The sequence below is a fragment of the Varanus komodoensis genome, unplaced genomic scaffold (assembly GCF_004798865.1).
Source record: "Varanus komodoensis strain SLA01 unplaced genomic scaffold, ASM479886v1 scaffold4, whole genome shotgun sequence".
Classification (NCBI taxonomy): domain Eukaryota; kingdom Metazoa; phylum Chordata; class Lepidosauria; order Squamata; family Varanidae; genus Varanus; species Varanus komodoensis.
Window position 1 is genome coordinate 50,034,004 of NW_025335941.1, and position 15,284 is coordinate 50,049,287.

General features: G+C 39.8%; 1 protein-coding gene across 2 annotated transcripts in view; it reads right to left on the bottom strand.

The window, feature by feature from the left end:
- The window catches only part of DDX10 (DEAD-box helicase 10), a 176,044-nt gene that overhangs the window by 68,812 nt on the left and 91,948 nt on the right, over window positions 1-15,284 (bottom strand). For both annotated transcript variants that reach the window (XM_044441435.1, XM_044441436.1), the window contains exon 14: window positions 665-778. In XM_044441435.1, coding sequence (XP_044297370.1) covers window positions 665-778 — 114 coding nt within the window. The remainder of the gene's footprint in view (window positions 1-664; window positions 779-15,284) is intronic.

Here is a 15,284-nt window from a genome sequence, read left to right on the forward strand (position 1 = left end):
ATTTATTTGATTACTTCTCCAACTTTTTCTCAAACAATGGCTTTCCAGGTGGCTTATATAGGCAATTAGAATTAATTTAAATAGTACAATGAATTAAATACAATAAAATGTAATAATTTGCAGATTTTTTTAAAAAAAATTAAAGATAGCACCCATTCAAGCTAAAACCCTTAGCAGTGTCTCCTTTCGGTAGCGGGAGAGCAGACAGGGAGCAACCCTAGCATCCTGTGGCAGGGAGTTCCAGAGTCTGGGAGCAGCCACTAAAAAGCCCTTTCATTGGCCACCACCAAATGTGTCTCTGAAGGTGATGGTCTCAAAAGAAGGGCCTTTCCATAAGTACTTAAGAATATGGAAGAACACAGCTTTGCAGGAATCCTGGTCCCGAACAGGATATGTCTTTATAGGTCATGACTAGCACTTTGAATTCTCCCTGGAAATAGACTGATAGATAGCAAAGCTGTCTATAACAATGAAACTAGAAAGTTCCTCCATCCCCGGATCACTTTTTACATAGCAAACAGGTCCAAAGTGTGCCTTGCTGAATGAGTTAAATCAGATACTAATTGGGACAGACCCTTGGTTGCTATGAAGGCCATGAATTTCTGAGCCATTCCAGTATGTTGCAGTCCCTCAGTATAAGTAAACTATTTCTATTTGATCTTACCTCCCCATCTTCAGTAAATACAATTTTTGTGTTTACTTTAAATTTTCTCTTCAAAATTTTTTTAGCTTCTTTTGTTTTAGTTATTTTCTTCTTCGTCTTTGCATTTGATGTACTCTATAAAAGAAAAACAGATGGGAGGCCACATGATTAAATTCTAGGACAATGATACACAACATACACCACTACAACCACCTGCAAAAAGGCACATCTATTCTGAAAAATAATATATTAAACTAAGTAAGTGTTGAAAGGTTGCTAGTCCTCCAGATTTTTGAAACAGGCTTTAAAACTCAGACTATGTCACAGTATAGCATGATTTCCAAGCCATAGGTTGTTGTTAGGTTATTCAAGGGTTGTTTTCCACTCTAACAAGTCAAGTCGCCTGGGTTTGGACAACATGACAAGCCAAACTGTGATTATGACAAGACCATGATAATATAAATATCATCTGACTTACTTCTGCAAAATAGGACTATAGTCTTCCCAGTCAGTTATTTTATTGAAAAAGAATTATGAGACCAAAACCCACCCTCAACAGAAAGCAATCTAGTCATTGCAGATTGGTAAAGGAGAAATATATATCCAGTTGCAATTTCTGGATACATCTATCCAGGTTTTAAGTACAAACAGCAACTTCCTCTCATTTACTGTAAGCATTTTGTCTTATTAACTCATTTTGTAATTGGATACGTTTTAATAAAAAGATGGATGGATGTATTGGATAAACGGATGGGCAGGCAGGCAGATGTGAGCATGATGTCAAGTCAGCTGACAACAGCAGCAACAATAAATATTAAATACATAAGGGGGACCCTGAACAGGAGAGAGAAGAATGTTCAGGGTACCAGATACCTTGCAAAGAATGCCTCCTGCTCAGGGTCTAGCTGGCCATTCCTTCTCCTCCAGGGTACTATCAGATGTAATATATTCTTCAAGGGAATTCCATTCCACTCCCTGCTTATTTCCAACTGTCCCAGTAAAACAAAATGTGGACTCCTAGACAGATTTGCTCATTTAATTTGGGCTTGGAAAGAGAATGTTGCAACTGGACTACTTTAGTGTTTCTTACAATTCAGAAAAGGTTCCAAGATACGAAAAGGTAAATAGTACTGTAGATTCCCTACTTGGCTTTGAGATTTCATTTTCATATATGGAGTAAACTAAAATTATTTCATTACTCAGTTAAACCCATAAGGTTGACAAGCACTAAAAATATTTAATATAGAACTCCTATAAATATTAGCTGCCTGTTACAAAATGTGCAGAAAGAGAATACATTCTTATTTATATCATATTTTCCAATATGCTTTAGTAGTTTCCAACTTTATTAGCTCATTCCAAAGCTATTTATAAGAGCTACCTTGTTCCAGACATCATTAATACCATTCAAACTGCAATTATTAAAACAGATTACCTTCTAAGAACAAATTTTGAAATGCAGACAAAATAAGGCTTAGAGGCAACATAATAAATGTCTAAATTAATAAATGCTAACAAATGTCTTTATTAGCCACACTAATGCCTTCAAGGTTCTAATATAAGTTCATTAATTTTGGTTCTAAATTATAACCAGCATAGGCTCAGAGCAGATAAAAGCATATAATAAAAAAATTCCAATAAAAACAACCGTGAACTATTCCATTTTTCTGCCCTGGATTGATGCCCACCCATGAAAAAAGACCTACATTGTCTTTAGAAGATATCCAGACTCAGTTTTTAATGAAGTATGTGAGAGAAAGAATGTCTTGGATCCTTCTCAAATGCCATATTTACATCATAGGTGGGCAATGTCCAGGGTTCTAGGTGCCAATTCCCCCACACCCAGAAACCTAACCAATCAAATTTGCTGCTGGAAATCAGTAGCACAGCAATGACAAAAGGGACACATTTTCCCCTTAAGGTACATAGAGAGCAGGTGCCTTGTTTTAAAACAGAACTGCACTTTCCTGATATTTCTCAGAGTGCAATTTTGCTTTAAAACTAAGATGAAGCTCCTTATGAGCCTCATTTTAAAAAGAAAATTGTAGCTCTTTTGCTTCCATGCTGCCAAATTTTGGCAGCAGATATGCAGACTCCAGGGTGTACTGCTGAAGCCCACAAAATACTCAGGGGCAACCTCAAGGCACAGGCTGTGTGTTGCCTACCCTGGTTTACAGGAAGGCCGTAACGCAAAACTTAAGTATAGATGATGACACCTTTCGATGTATATGTGTGTTTTTTGTAACAGGGCACAGCTTCCCGTACATCCAGAAAGCAGAGAAAATGTAAAATGAACGTATGTGCTCACATCAGATTCATTTCAATTTTTACATGTAAGTGCCTTTGGAGGAAAGTTTTATAACCTGTGAAGCAGCCATATGAGGACATACTCCAAGTTACACACAGAAGCTGCCATAAAGGCAACCGCCTTCCTATTGATGGTTCCACCATCACATGGTAACTGAAATGTAGAAATCAGCTTGCTGCAGAGCTCACATACCACAGGGAAAGTGCCTGCTGTTAATTTTACAAGGTAGCACTAATCATAAAATGCATTCATAACAATGCAAAGAGAATGGAGGAGATGAAGCAACAGCAAGTTTATCTCAGGTATTTTACAATCTAAGTCCTTTTGCTGAAATCGTTCAATCATGGCCTCACACGCTCACACCCCTCTGGATGAGAACAATTCAACTAAACAGCAAGAGAACAGCGCTTCTTATTTCTTATTCTACTGCTCACACTGTAGTAAGCAAGAAATGGGTATTGCTCCTGCATTTCCACAAAGCTATCCACCCAAAATAAAGTGGGGAAGGGAAGAAATGAAGGCATGAATATACATTCCCTTACAGGCTTTAATGAAAATTACATAGTCAATCATATCTTGCCCTGTGGAATCCAATTTTTAACCTGCCACTTTCAATAACTACCTCTAACATTAGGAGAACAGGCAGCTGGAGGCAATTCAGAAAGAAGTAAAAAGCTTGAACCTGATGCATGATTTCGTTCTGTATTGTGTCAGGGCTTCCACAGTGATAATGCTGATTCCATTCTGTGAAAGAAACTCTGTTCCATTCTTTTTAAAAGTCTTTAATTTTTTCAAACCAAAAGGAAAATAAAAAGAACATAATAGATATTGCTTATTGAAATTCAGCTTCTTTAGGCTCACAAATTTAAATTTCATGAAATTTGTCAGGTACCTGGGGCAGCAAGGGGCACCTTGGGCAAACAGTGCAGTAAATAAAGTATGATTTTTATGTGATCTATGTAATGCTAAAAGAATTATGAATAGTTCCATTACTTAACTGCTATAAAATGAACACAGTGTAAAAAAATAATAGGCAACCATTTAGACCTCTGGACATATTTAGAAATTTGAGCACAACTATAAAATAGCTGCTATAGGTGAGCACAAGGACAAGAGGGATTTCATGGGAACTTAAGATGTCAGAAGCTCCCTCCTCCCTAGCGGCTAGAAAAATATAAACTTAAGTTTCTATTAAAACCGAGAGTGAGGTGTCTCATCAGATGCCATGGAAAGTGTTTAGGGGCACTACTTTGCCTACCCTTGTGTAAGGATTTAACAAGCTTTGTTCAGTTCCACAAGAAAGGCCTTTTATATAGATAATTGTTACTTTTTTACACCTGGGAAACCGAGCATTTGAGCAGGGGTGTAGGCCTAGGAGCAGGTCTAATCTTTTTAAGCTTCTCCTGGGGCACTCTGCATCATGGGCCAATGCAGATATAACATCGCCCTGCTTCCACAGTGAGAAACCAGGGTGCCTCCCTTCCCCTCTTTCCCTTGGAGCTCAAACCATAGCTTGCAAAGCCACTCCTAACCATGGGTGCAATTTCTGCTTTGGAACTAACCACAGCTAATAAACCCATTTGCACATATGGCATTGCTGCACTGCAGCAAGGTCTCAACACAGAAAGTAGAAATGAAATCATGTGCAAGAGAGGAGAGAGAGAAGGAATAATCCTGAAATGTTCTGTTTGCCTAGCTTTAGCTAAGAGATCAGGCACTGTCCTTGTACAATGTGCCTCCATTTCAGAGACATGTTTATTAATTATTAATTATTAAATTTATATTCCACCGTATTAGCCCAAGGATTCCCTAAGCGGATTACAATAAATATTGTGATTGGCCTTAAATGGTTATTGAGAGATTTTAATTTAATTTCTATCTTCTCCCTCTTTTGAAAATAGGCATGGACAGACTAGATTCTTTTGCAACTCAAGATCTAAATATTCTTCTTAACTGCGAACACTGTTTCATTCGTATCTCAAAGTAGTATCAGCATAGATGCAATCTCACTATTTGCAGTTTATAAAGTTTAACTTCTGCCTGATGAACCACTTTCTATAAAAATACAGTCCAATATCATCTCCCACTAATGCAACTATATAGCAGTTTGTTATTTAGCAATGTAAACAAAATGAAGTTAGTAAAAACAGCATATCTAAAACCATACTGTGCATAGCACTTGTTTACAACTAAGCCTTATCTAGGAAGGCTGAGCAAAAATAACAAACAGCATTTCTAGGAAATCCAAGATATTTTTGAATGATATCTTTCTTTATACTCTTTTCAGCACCAGGCAAAGACCTTCCTTTTTAAAAAGCATTTAATAGTTGACGCCGCTAAACCTTCATTTTGTATTTTTATCTGCATTTTATTAGTACTGTATTTTTAATTGTTGTTAGTTTTATTGTGGTTTCTTATCTTATGATTGTGAGCTGCCAAGAGGTGCTGTGGCCCAATTAAGTGGCATATAAATGTTAAAATAAAGTAAAATAACAAACCTTTGCGGCCATAAATCAAACAGGTGCCTGATGGAGAATTCTACAAAAGCTAAATTTCTGTACCTAAGGATGCTGAAAATGCACCATTTTCATGGGAGTTCTATTTAACACAAGGAGACTGTGTGCATGGCTGAGTATGCCAAGTATGCCCCCTCCTATGGTGGGCCACATCTCTCTTTTATAAAGGACAGGCTTCTGTTTGAAGGGTTGCCAGGAAACTGTCCTCTGGTTGGAAAGTGTTTGCTATTTGAAGATCTGTGCAGTCCAAGCCTGGTTTAAAAATAAAGGCCCATCGGAAGGAAGGCAGGCAGGCAGGCAGGCAGGCAGGCAGGCAGGCAGGCAGGCAGGCAGGCAGGCCAGAGCTTTGTCATTACCCATCAACAGCAACTGGAAAGCAGGCACAGCATGGGCCACCAGTGCAGGCTTGCACGCTGTGGTGAGATTACAGTATTCCCATTTGAGTTACAGTAATTGTTTTCAAACTTGCATCTAAATTTACTTATGTACATCCTATGCAAATTCTGTTGTCCCTGTTGTTGTCTTTAATGACGCTTGTTCTCTTTTTGGATAGCCACCCTAGCCCACCTGTCCTGCCCAACCCCCCACAGGGCCCCTTACCATCAAGTACAACATGCTAAAGATTCCAGGAGAGAGGGAGGTAAAAGAGGATAACACCACCTGTTCCTGACTCTCTCTACCCTAGGCCATCTCCAACCATTGTTTTCAAAACATGAGTTTTAAAGGGGCATTTTTCATGTGTCACATTATGTGTTTGTCTGCAAAAGGTAGGTGTAAATTAATCTTTCTGTTTTCTCAGCTGCCTCTCTTTTGAATGAATAGGGAACAAGTCTGCCTGTAGCTAGTAACCACATCAATTAAATGGAACTTCCATATCCAAAAGCAGAGTAAGCTTGAATAACAAATGCTGGAAATAAATGTTTCTGTCCCAAACCTACTCAAAACAGCCTGAAGTGAAGGGGTAATACTGCAGAGAACAGTGTCAATTTTCGGATCTATGATGCAGCATGAAAAATGCTGAGGGAAAACACAGAATAGGTATTTTGATGTTTCAAGTGTTAGCATCTTTTAAAAAAAACCTGTGCCTCCAGTTAAAATAGGAGAAGAGTTTGCCATTGGCAGTTCTAAACTTCGATGCTAAACTAACAAAATTATTTTGCTGACAAAGTACTTCTTCCTTCTCTACAACACTCAGAAATCTGTTCTTTAAAGCTGTGAAAAGAACACTGGATGGGAAAAGAGCAAGACTTTTACACAGGAATAAAAGGCCACAGCTGTACTTATACCATTAGAAAACACAAGAAAAGTCATGCTGGTTCTCACCAAAGGTCCATCTAATCCAGCACTCCATATAGTGGCTGCTCAAGCATCGCCCAAGCAGGATGGGTTCAAGACCTTTTCCTGTCCAAGCTGCTCTTCAGCTGGTATATGTAGGCATAACACCTCTGGTGGAAGAGGCAGCACACAGCCAGCAATGCCAGTATCCACACACAGTCTACTTCCATGATCCTGCCCATTCCCTTTTAGGGCCCTCTAGATGGAGCCATCACTACTTGTCATGGCATCGCATTCCATATATTAATTATATATTATGTGAAGAAGCACTTTCTCTTGTCTGTGCTAACCCTTCCCCAGTCAGCTTCACAGGATGACCCCATATCTGAATATTGTAACAGAGTGAGAAAACTGTCCCCCTCTCCATTTTCTCCACAGCATGCATTATTTAAAAAAACTTCTATCATGTCTCACCTTCCTCTACTTTTTGTCTAAGTTCCCATAACATCCCCAGGTTTTGCAGTCACTCCTCACAGAGGAGATGCTCCAGCCCCTTGTTCTTTTTCATTGTCCTTATCTGCCTTTTTCTCCAATTCAATAATGTCCTTATTCAGATGAGGCAACTGGAAATGAACACACTACTGTAAGTGCAGTTGCACCTTAGATTTGTACTAGAGGAGAACTATTTTTTTTTCTATTTTTCCATTCCATTCCTAATTATATGCCTAGCATGGAGTCTGCTTTTTCTACAGCAGCTGTGCACTGGGCCGACATTTTCATTGAGGTGTCCACTACTATCAAAAGATTCATTTCTTGCTCTGTCGCTGTTATTTCCAATCCCATCAGAGTGTACCTGTAATTGGAATTCTTTGCTCCAACATGCATTACTTTACACTTTACGCTTGCCTATACTGAAGTGTTTGTTATTTTGATGTCCATTTTCCCAGCTTGGAGAGATCCCTTTGGAGATCTTCAAAATCCCTTCTAGTTTTAACCACCCTAAAATGTTTAGTGTCAACAGCAAACCTGGCCAGTTCACTAATTCCAGATCATTTAAGGTTGAAAAGAATTGATCCTAATATAGAACCCTGTGGGACTCCACTGATGACATCCCTCCATTGGAAGAAACTGTCATTTATTCCCACTGTCTGTCTTCTGTTCTTCAACCAGTTAGTGACGCATAAAAGGACCTCCCCTTTTATTCTGTGATTGTGTAGTTTACTCAGGCTTTGGTGAGGAACTTGTCAAAAACCTTCGGAAGCCCAAGTAAAGAATGTCTATTGCAGCCTTCCCCAACCTTGTCCCTTCCAGACATGTTTAGACTACAACATCCAGAATTTCCATTCAATGGCCCTGCTTTATATATGTTCACTGAACCTATCTTTAATGACGTTTTCAAGCAGGTTTACCAAGAACAGATGTTAAACTAACCTTAACCCCTTTTTAAAAATTGGTGTTACAATGGCCATTTCCCAATCTTCTTATATAAGTGCAGTTCTGGGGGACATGTTAAATATTTTGGTAAGAGGGTTAGCAATTCCATGTTTTAGTCCTTTTAGGATTCTAGAATGGATATTGTCTGGACTAGGTGACTTGCCGACATCCAGATGATCAATAAGGTTTAGAACTTCTTCCTTGGTCACTGCTATCTGCCTTAATTCCTCCAACTCCCCTTTCAAAATGTGTAAGCTCAGGGACAGGTATAATGGATGTAAGCTCTCCATCCTCCTCTGTGAAGACTAAAGAAAATAATTTATGCATCTTATCCGCAATCTCCTCATCCCTTTTTAGTGTTTAGTGTTCCTTAATACCATTATTGTCCAATCGTCCAACTGCTTCTCTATCTGCTTTTCTACTTTTGATTTTTAAAAAATCCTTATTATTTGCCTTGATGTTATTAGCAGCATGCTCCTCAGACTTATTTTTCTGATTGTCTGCTTGCATCTCCCTTGTGCAAGCTTGTGTTCCTTTCTATTTCCCTCATTTGAACAAGTTTTCCATCTCTTGAAGAAAGCTTTCTTCTCCCTAATGGCTTCCTTGTCTCTACATGTTAACGAAGCTAGTGATGGACTGTGTGCTACCTTTCCTTACTTGTGGTATGCATATTTTCTGTGCCTCTACTACAGCATTTTTAGTAATCCCCAAGCGCTATGAAGCAAAGTTATCTTCTTGTTCCCTTTCTCAGCTTCTGCTTAACCAGCTCCCCTTAGTCTTGGAAAATTTCCTCTTCTGAAGTCAAACGCAAATGTATTCAACCTTGTTGGCAGTCTTCCACCTAGCTGTATAATAAATATGATACCAGAATGCTCACTGTCACCTAATGGCTGAACAACATTTACATTCTGTACTATGTCCTGAGCCGCCCCACCTAGGACTAAACCCAGAACTGTCACCCCTCTGGTTGGTCCACAAACTAAGTGCTCCAGGGCACAATTGTTTAGAACATCAAGAAATGTGTGGGTAGTTTAAGTCAGCCATTATTAAAGTGCTGTCTCTGCTGGAGGCCTCCCTGATTTCATTTCCCATCTCAAGATCATTCTCAGCATTAGAATAGAATTAGAATTGGTCTAGAGAGCAATAGCATACACTCATGATTAAGTTAGTTTTGGAGCCAGGAATTTTCACCCATACTGCCTCTATGGAGGAGTCTTTACCCTTTAAATTGTCCATTTTTTGGCCTCAATGCCATCTTTATCACAGAGAGCAACTCCTCCTCCATTTCTTCTTTCCTGTCTTTTCTATACACATTATATCCCATTGGTTATCTCTGTTCCACCATGTTTCCATAATGCCCACTAAATCCAGCTTCTCTCTTGCTGTTGTGTACTCCAACTCTCCCATTTTGACCCCAAAACCTTTGGCACTTCCACAGAAATACCTAAGCACTGTGTCTCCCTCCTTCTGCATGCATTTGCTTGTATGGCACTTTGACCTCTCTAACTGAATACACTGTCTTCTTGTGACCTTATTTAAGTCTCCAGCCCTGTTGCACTCAGACCCCGTTATCCACTAAGGATAAGTTGATCAGAACTAAATACTTCCCAGCTCCTCTTAGCTTTCCTCCAGGATTCAATTTAACAGCTGCTCTGCCACTTTTTTTATGTTATGTGCCAGCAGTCTGGTTCCATTCTGGTTGAAATGCAGCCCATCCCTCTTGTACAGGCCCAGTTTGTCCCAAAAAGTATCTCAATTTCTTACAAAAATGAAGCTCCCCTCTTTATGGTGGCACCTCATTCACATATTAATATGCTTCAGTTGCACCTGGTTAACAGACTGAGCTATGAACAAGCAAGTTCAGATCTCAAACTTCAGGAATTCATTTGTGGTTTTCAGAATGTCTATCAGTCTCAGATCCTACGCTGTGACATGGGAATAATAATGACTTTACTTAGGAGACTGCTGGAAGGGTTATTACAATAAAGTAGGTAAAGTACTGTGAATACTGAGAAAGCATTATATAAAGAATGCTGAAGCTATACAGAAAGCAGGATGAGGGACTCCTTCGATGAAGAATCCTATGAGGAAGAGTCTGCCATATTATAGCAAGTGAAGTGAAAGGTGTTCTGAAAGCCCTAGGAAGGAATAAAGCATCAAGGGTAGACAGGATCCCAATAAAACTACTCCAAGCTCCTGAACTGGTGCAAGTCCTTACATGAATATGCTAACAAATGTGGATAACAAAATAACAGCCCACAGACTGGGAATGTTCAATATACACTTTAAGAAAGGAATGTATATTGAACAAGAAAGGAGATTTAAATGAGTAAAGCAACAAGCAAATACATACTCAAGGTGTTGCAACAAACCTATATATGGAACAAAAAGTGCCTGATCTTCAAGTTGCATTCTGAAAGAAAGAGGAACTTGAGATCATATCACAAATACATGCTGGATACTTGAGCACACTAAAAATTTCAAAGGAAGATCAGTCTATGCCCAGTGATTCTAAAGCAAGTGGTGTCACCCCCCTGGGGATGGTGGAAAGATCAGGGAGGTGGTGATTGGTTGTTTTAAATTTGCAGTAGAGGAATACAAAGAAGAGGTGTGGAGTTGTTGCTCAAGAGGAAAGAAAGTGGCAGCCCCCAAAAGTTTGGGAGCCCCTGGTCTATGCTTTATAGACTACAGAAAAGCCTTTAACTGTGTGGATCATGAAAAGCCATGGATGATCCTGTAAGAAATGGGCGTGCCTCAGCACTTGATCATTCTGAAGTATAACCTGTAAGGTGGACTAGAAGCTACTGATAGGACAGAATATGGAGAAATAGAATGGTTTCCAATAGGCAAAGACCTCAGATAAGGTTGTATTTTATCTTCCTATCTGTTCAATCTGTATGCAGAACATTATCATAAGGAAAACTGTATCAGAGGGAAGAGTGAAAACTGGCAGAAGACACATCAATAATTTAAGATATGCAGATGATACCATCTTACTGGCTGAAAGCAGCAATGAATTGAAATGACTTCTGATGAAAGTGAAAGAAAGTACAAATGCAGAATATTAAGGAAACACAGTTTTGCATAAAAGTGGCATACAGATGAATTTGCGATAATGGGCAAAAAGTTACCAGCCAAGTTGCTTCTTACCTAGGGTTTGCAACCTGTCTTCAAAGCCAGATATCCAATTCTGTTTAAGAGGCAAACTTGGTTAATTCTGGTACAGATGGCTACAATTCTAATCCACAGCAACAGGAAAGGAAGTAAGTGAGGAATCTGCTCAAAAGAAAAGGGTAGACAAGGCTGGGCACATGTTGAGGGTACACAGCCTAGCAGAGGCCTATTGACAAGAGTCCCTTCCACTTCGCTGCTGCAACCTGCTTGCCCACCTGCATCTCACCCAGGTTCAGGCAGTTATACTGGGGAGAAAGGGGAGCAGGAGATGCTCCTGGCTACCTGCTCATTCTCTCTGTTCCTGTCATACCAGTATGCAGCAGCAGTAATTAAAAAAGCTTAGGGACAGGCCCAACACCAGTAAATGGCATTGGGTGGGCAGGTCAGAGATTCAGAGAGAATCCTGCCCCAGCTGCCCCCATCCTACTCCCCACCTGCCAAGCCATGAGGAAGAAGGCACACACACAATATTATTTTCAAAATGCTCAGATGAGGATCTGAAGGTTCGGCAGTGGGGGAACACCACGGCCCCACTGAAACCTGGAGCTGGCAGTGGGGAAGAGGAAGGAGAAAAGCACACACATTGCCTAAGATTTTCAAGCTATGACTTGCAGAAAACTTGTGCAACAGCTACACTGAACCTGGGTGGCAGACTGCCCAACAAATCAGTCTCTCATAAGAACCTATATTCTGGGCAATATGCTGTGGGGTTAAAGCACTGACAGAAGGGTCGTTTTCCTTGTCACAGCTTCCATGCATAAATATTGCATTTATTAACTCCAGCACCCATTACACAGGTTTCAGAGCAGAAATTCTCCTGGCTACAAATCAAAACCACTTTTTTCAGCATAGTAAATTACCAACGCATGCAATCAAAACGTAAAACAACTTATATAAATCCTTACAACAGAAATTACTTTCAGCACCCAAAAAAAGCCAGTGTGATGCAACCCTCTTGTTTTTGCAGCATATCAAATATCCTCAGTAAATTATTGCCTGCAAGAACCACCAGCAGGTATTATTAACTCTCCTGGCTGAAATGCTCAGCTGCCAAACAGGATGCCTTGCTGCCTCTGGTACCTCCTATTAATCAATGACAGCAGCTCTGGACAACATCCATTCAATAAGCACCCTGCTATCACTGGATATCTGTATGCAACTAGGATACTTATCATATCCCATTAACCTTTCACAACAGCTTCAAGTCAGAACTAAGTTAATATATTGCAGTTCTCATTCCAAGCTGACCAGGACAAAGTCTTTCTAATTAAAAGGCTTTATTGTGTTAAAGTTGATCAGCTAGGCTGGCTTTGCAGTACAAAAAGAATATTGCAGAAGTCAGTAACAAAAGAAGCAAGTGAAGTTAAAATACCATTAGGAAAATGTATCTTAATAATAATTTGATCTCAAACTGAATACCCATCCTTCCTTTCAAACTGAAAAGAGCAAATCACACTTTCAAGGCCAATTGCTTGAAGTATCTGATGCGTCTCAACTGCTCTGCTTTCTTAACCTAATACTGTATCCTTGGATTAATGATGCCATGTCTGCCCCCTGCCCACTCCACTTTGATTGCTAAACTTCCCCACAGAATTTGAAACAGTCCGATTCTTAGCAACTGGCTGATTTAGCTCTGGGTGCCCTAGCCTTGGAACTTCAGATCTGGGCCTCTCCTTTCCACTTCACCCAAATCAGAATCGGTATCCACAGCCTTCAAAGGCTCTTTTATAGGATGATGGGCCAAACTTTACAATTGTGCTTTGAAGTGTCGGCCAACATTAGTCACTTTTAGCAATGAGCCTGCTGTTAAATCTAATCAAAATTTGGCCCATATATTTTTCCCCTAGCACTGCAACCTAAAACAAACCCAAATCACTTTAGTTTATCTGGGTCGTGCACATCCATCCGCTCAAGTGCACTAAAAAGAACAATCACTCCCTTATTCCTCAGCAGTTCGCAATAAAATAGGGAATGGGACTGTGCTAATGAAACACCTCCTGAAAAGAGGTTTATAGGTAGCTTTGAAATAAACAGTGGCCAGCCTCTTGAAGAATCCACATTATGATTTCAAATAACTACCATGTGGTGTCAAATTTGCCATTCTTGGACAAAGTACTAAGGCCTCAGTACTCTAAGTAGCACTGGAAAATACTGGCCATTTTGACCCATTCCACTCAGGTTTCAGATCTGGTTATAGGATGGAAACAGCCTTGTTTGTCCTGGTTGATGACTTACATCCTCTTGGTCTTTCTGGAACTCTCAAAAGGTTTTGATATTTTCAGCCATGGAATACATCTAGATTCTCTACCTGAATTCACCTTAGAAGGCACAGTATTAAAGTGGCTCTGGCACTTCCTGGAGGAGTAGTCTCAGAAGGTGGTGGTAGGGGAATTCTGCTCCACCTCATGACAATTAGCCTGTGAAGCACCACACATGTTGTAAGGAGAGCAGACATGCATAGCCTTTTGAATGGAGGATAAGGCTATCAACAGCTAGCAGCCATGATGGCTATATATTTCCTCCAGTATTAGAGAATTAGCCTATTTATGCCACTTGGGGGAGAACCTGAGTGGGAAGATGTTGTTGTACTCATGCCCTGTTCACTAACTTTCTGCAGGGATCTAGTTGAACATCACTGTAGGAACATAATGCATGGTTATGTAGGACCTTGAATTAAAACAGCACAGCTCTTATGAGATGTGAGGAGGGCTATCTCAATCAATTTTGATTCCCTAGCCAAGGTACAATTTTGGTACTCTGTATACATACACACCACCACCAGTTCCTGAATAGCATAAAACTGGTAGGGGGTGGAGGAAGAAACCAAGACCTTCCTGGGATAATGGCTTTTTCTATTTTGTATTTCTTTGCTATAACACCAAATGAAGCTAAATAGTTAGATGTTCGTTATTTTTGGCTGCTTTAAAGGTTAAAACTATCTCAACAAGTACAAATCAAGTAACACATACAGAAAATTCTAACAGGAGGCTAGAGCATCTTTTAATAGGATTTTTAAAGTTAGTAAAAAGTGATGAGAGCCATGATCAAGGTTTGTAAATCATGCACAGTTGAAACTAAAGAGATTTAACTGGATTGATGAAGATTGTGCACCGTAAGATGATTATTAACAAACTTTTCTTTAAAAAATACCCTCAGTAAACAACCATATTCCTCCACAGCTGAAGCTACATTCTTATCTGGGAGTGAAACCTCATTAGAGGCAATGGGATTTAAATTTTGCATAGATATGCACAGGACTTTGCTGTTGCATGCCCTTTCAATGCTTCAGTTATTTTAAAATAAAGGTGTTTTCTTAGAAACCACAATCTAAATCCATACAAAAAACTGTGCAACCAGTGTTTAGGGTATGTATGCATCCAGGCTGTCTCTGTTGGGATACTGTCAATCATGGCTAAGAATGTCTTGGTGGAGTGACATCCTGGGATTTGGCTGTGAGTCATGGCTATGAAGAACATGCATCAGTCCTAGGAGAGCAGCTATTCCACACAAGAAGGGCAATGCATGAAAAGAATAAGGATCCCCTCCCCCATAAACTTCAACCATGTTTAATTCCTTATTTTAAGAAACAGAATGATTTGCTACCCTTGGCAAATTTCTTTTTAAAAAACAAGTGCACACACAAAATCCAAAGTATTTGTCCAAAGAGAAAGTAACTCAGAACTGGACATGACTCACTTAAAAGGCAGCTCCAAGAAGCAAGAAAAAGGGGGCACCAACAGCACAGGCACAACATGGAAAGAAAGGAAAACCAGCCCCCAGACACAGAAACAGCTCTTATCGGATTTGCATGCCCTAGAGAATCCAACAGGCAAAAGAGCTATGTGGACAGAGCACTGACTGGTCCAAATTGGGGAAGAAGATGTAACTGGAGCAGGAAAACAAAAGACCCTGAGGGGAGTGCTCTGAAGGCAAG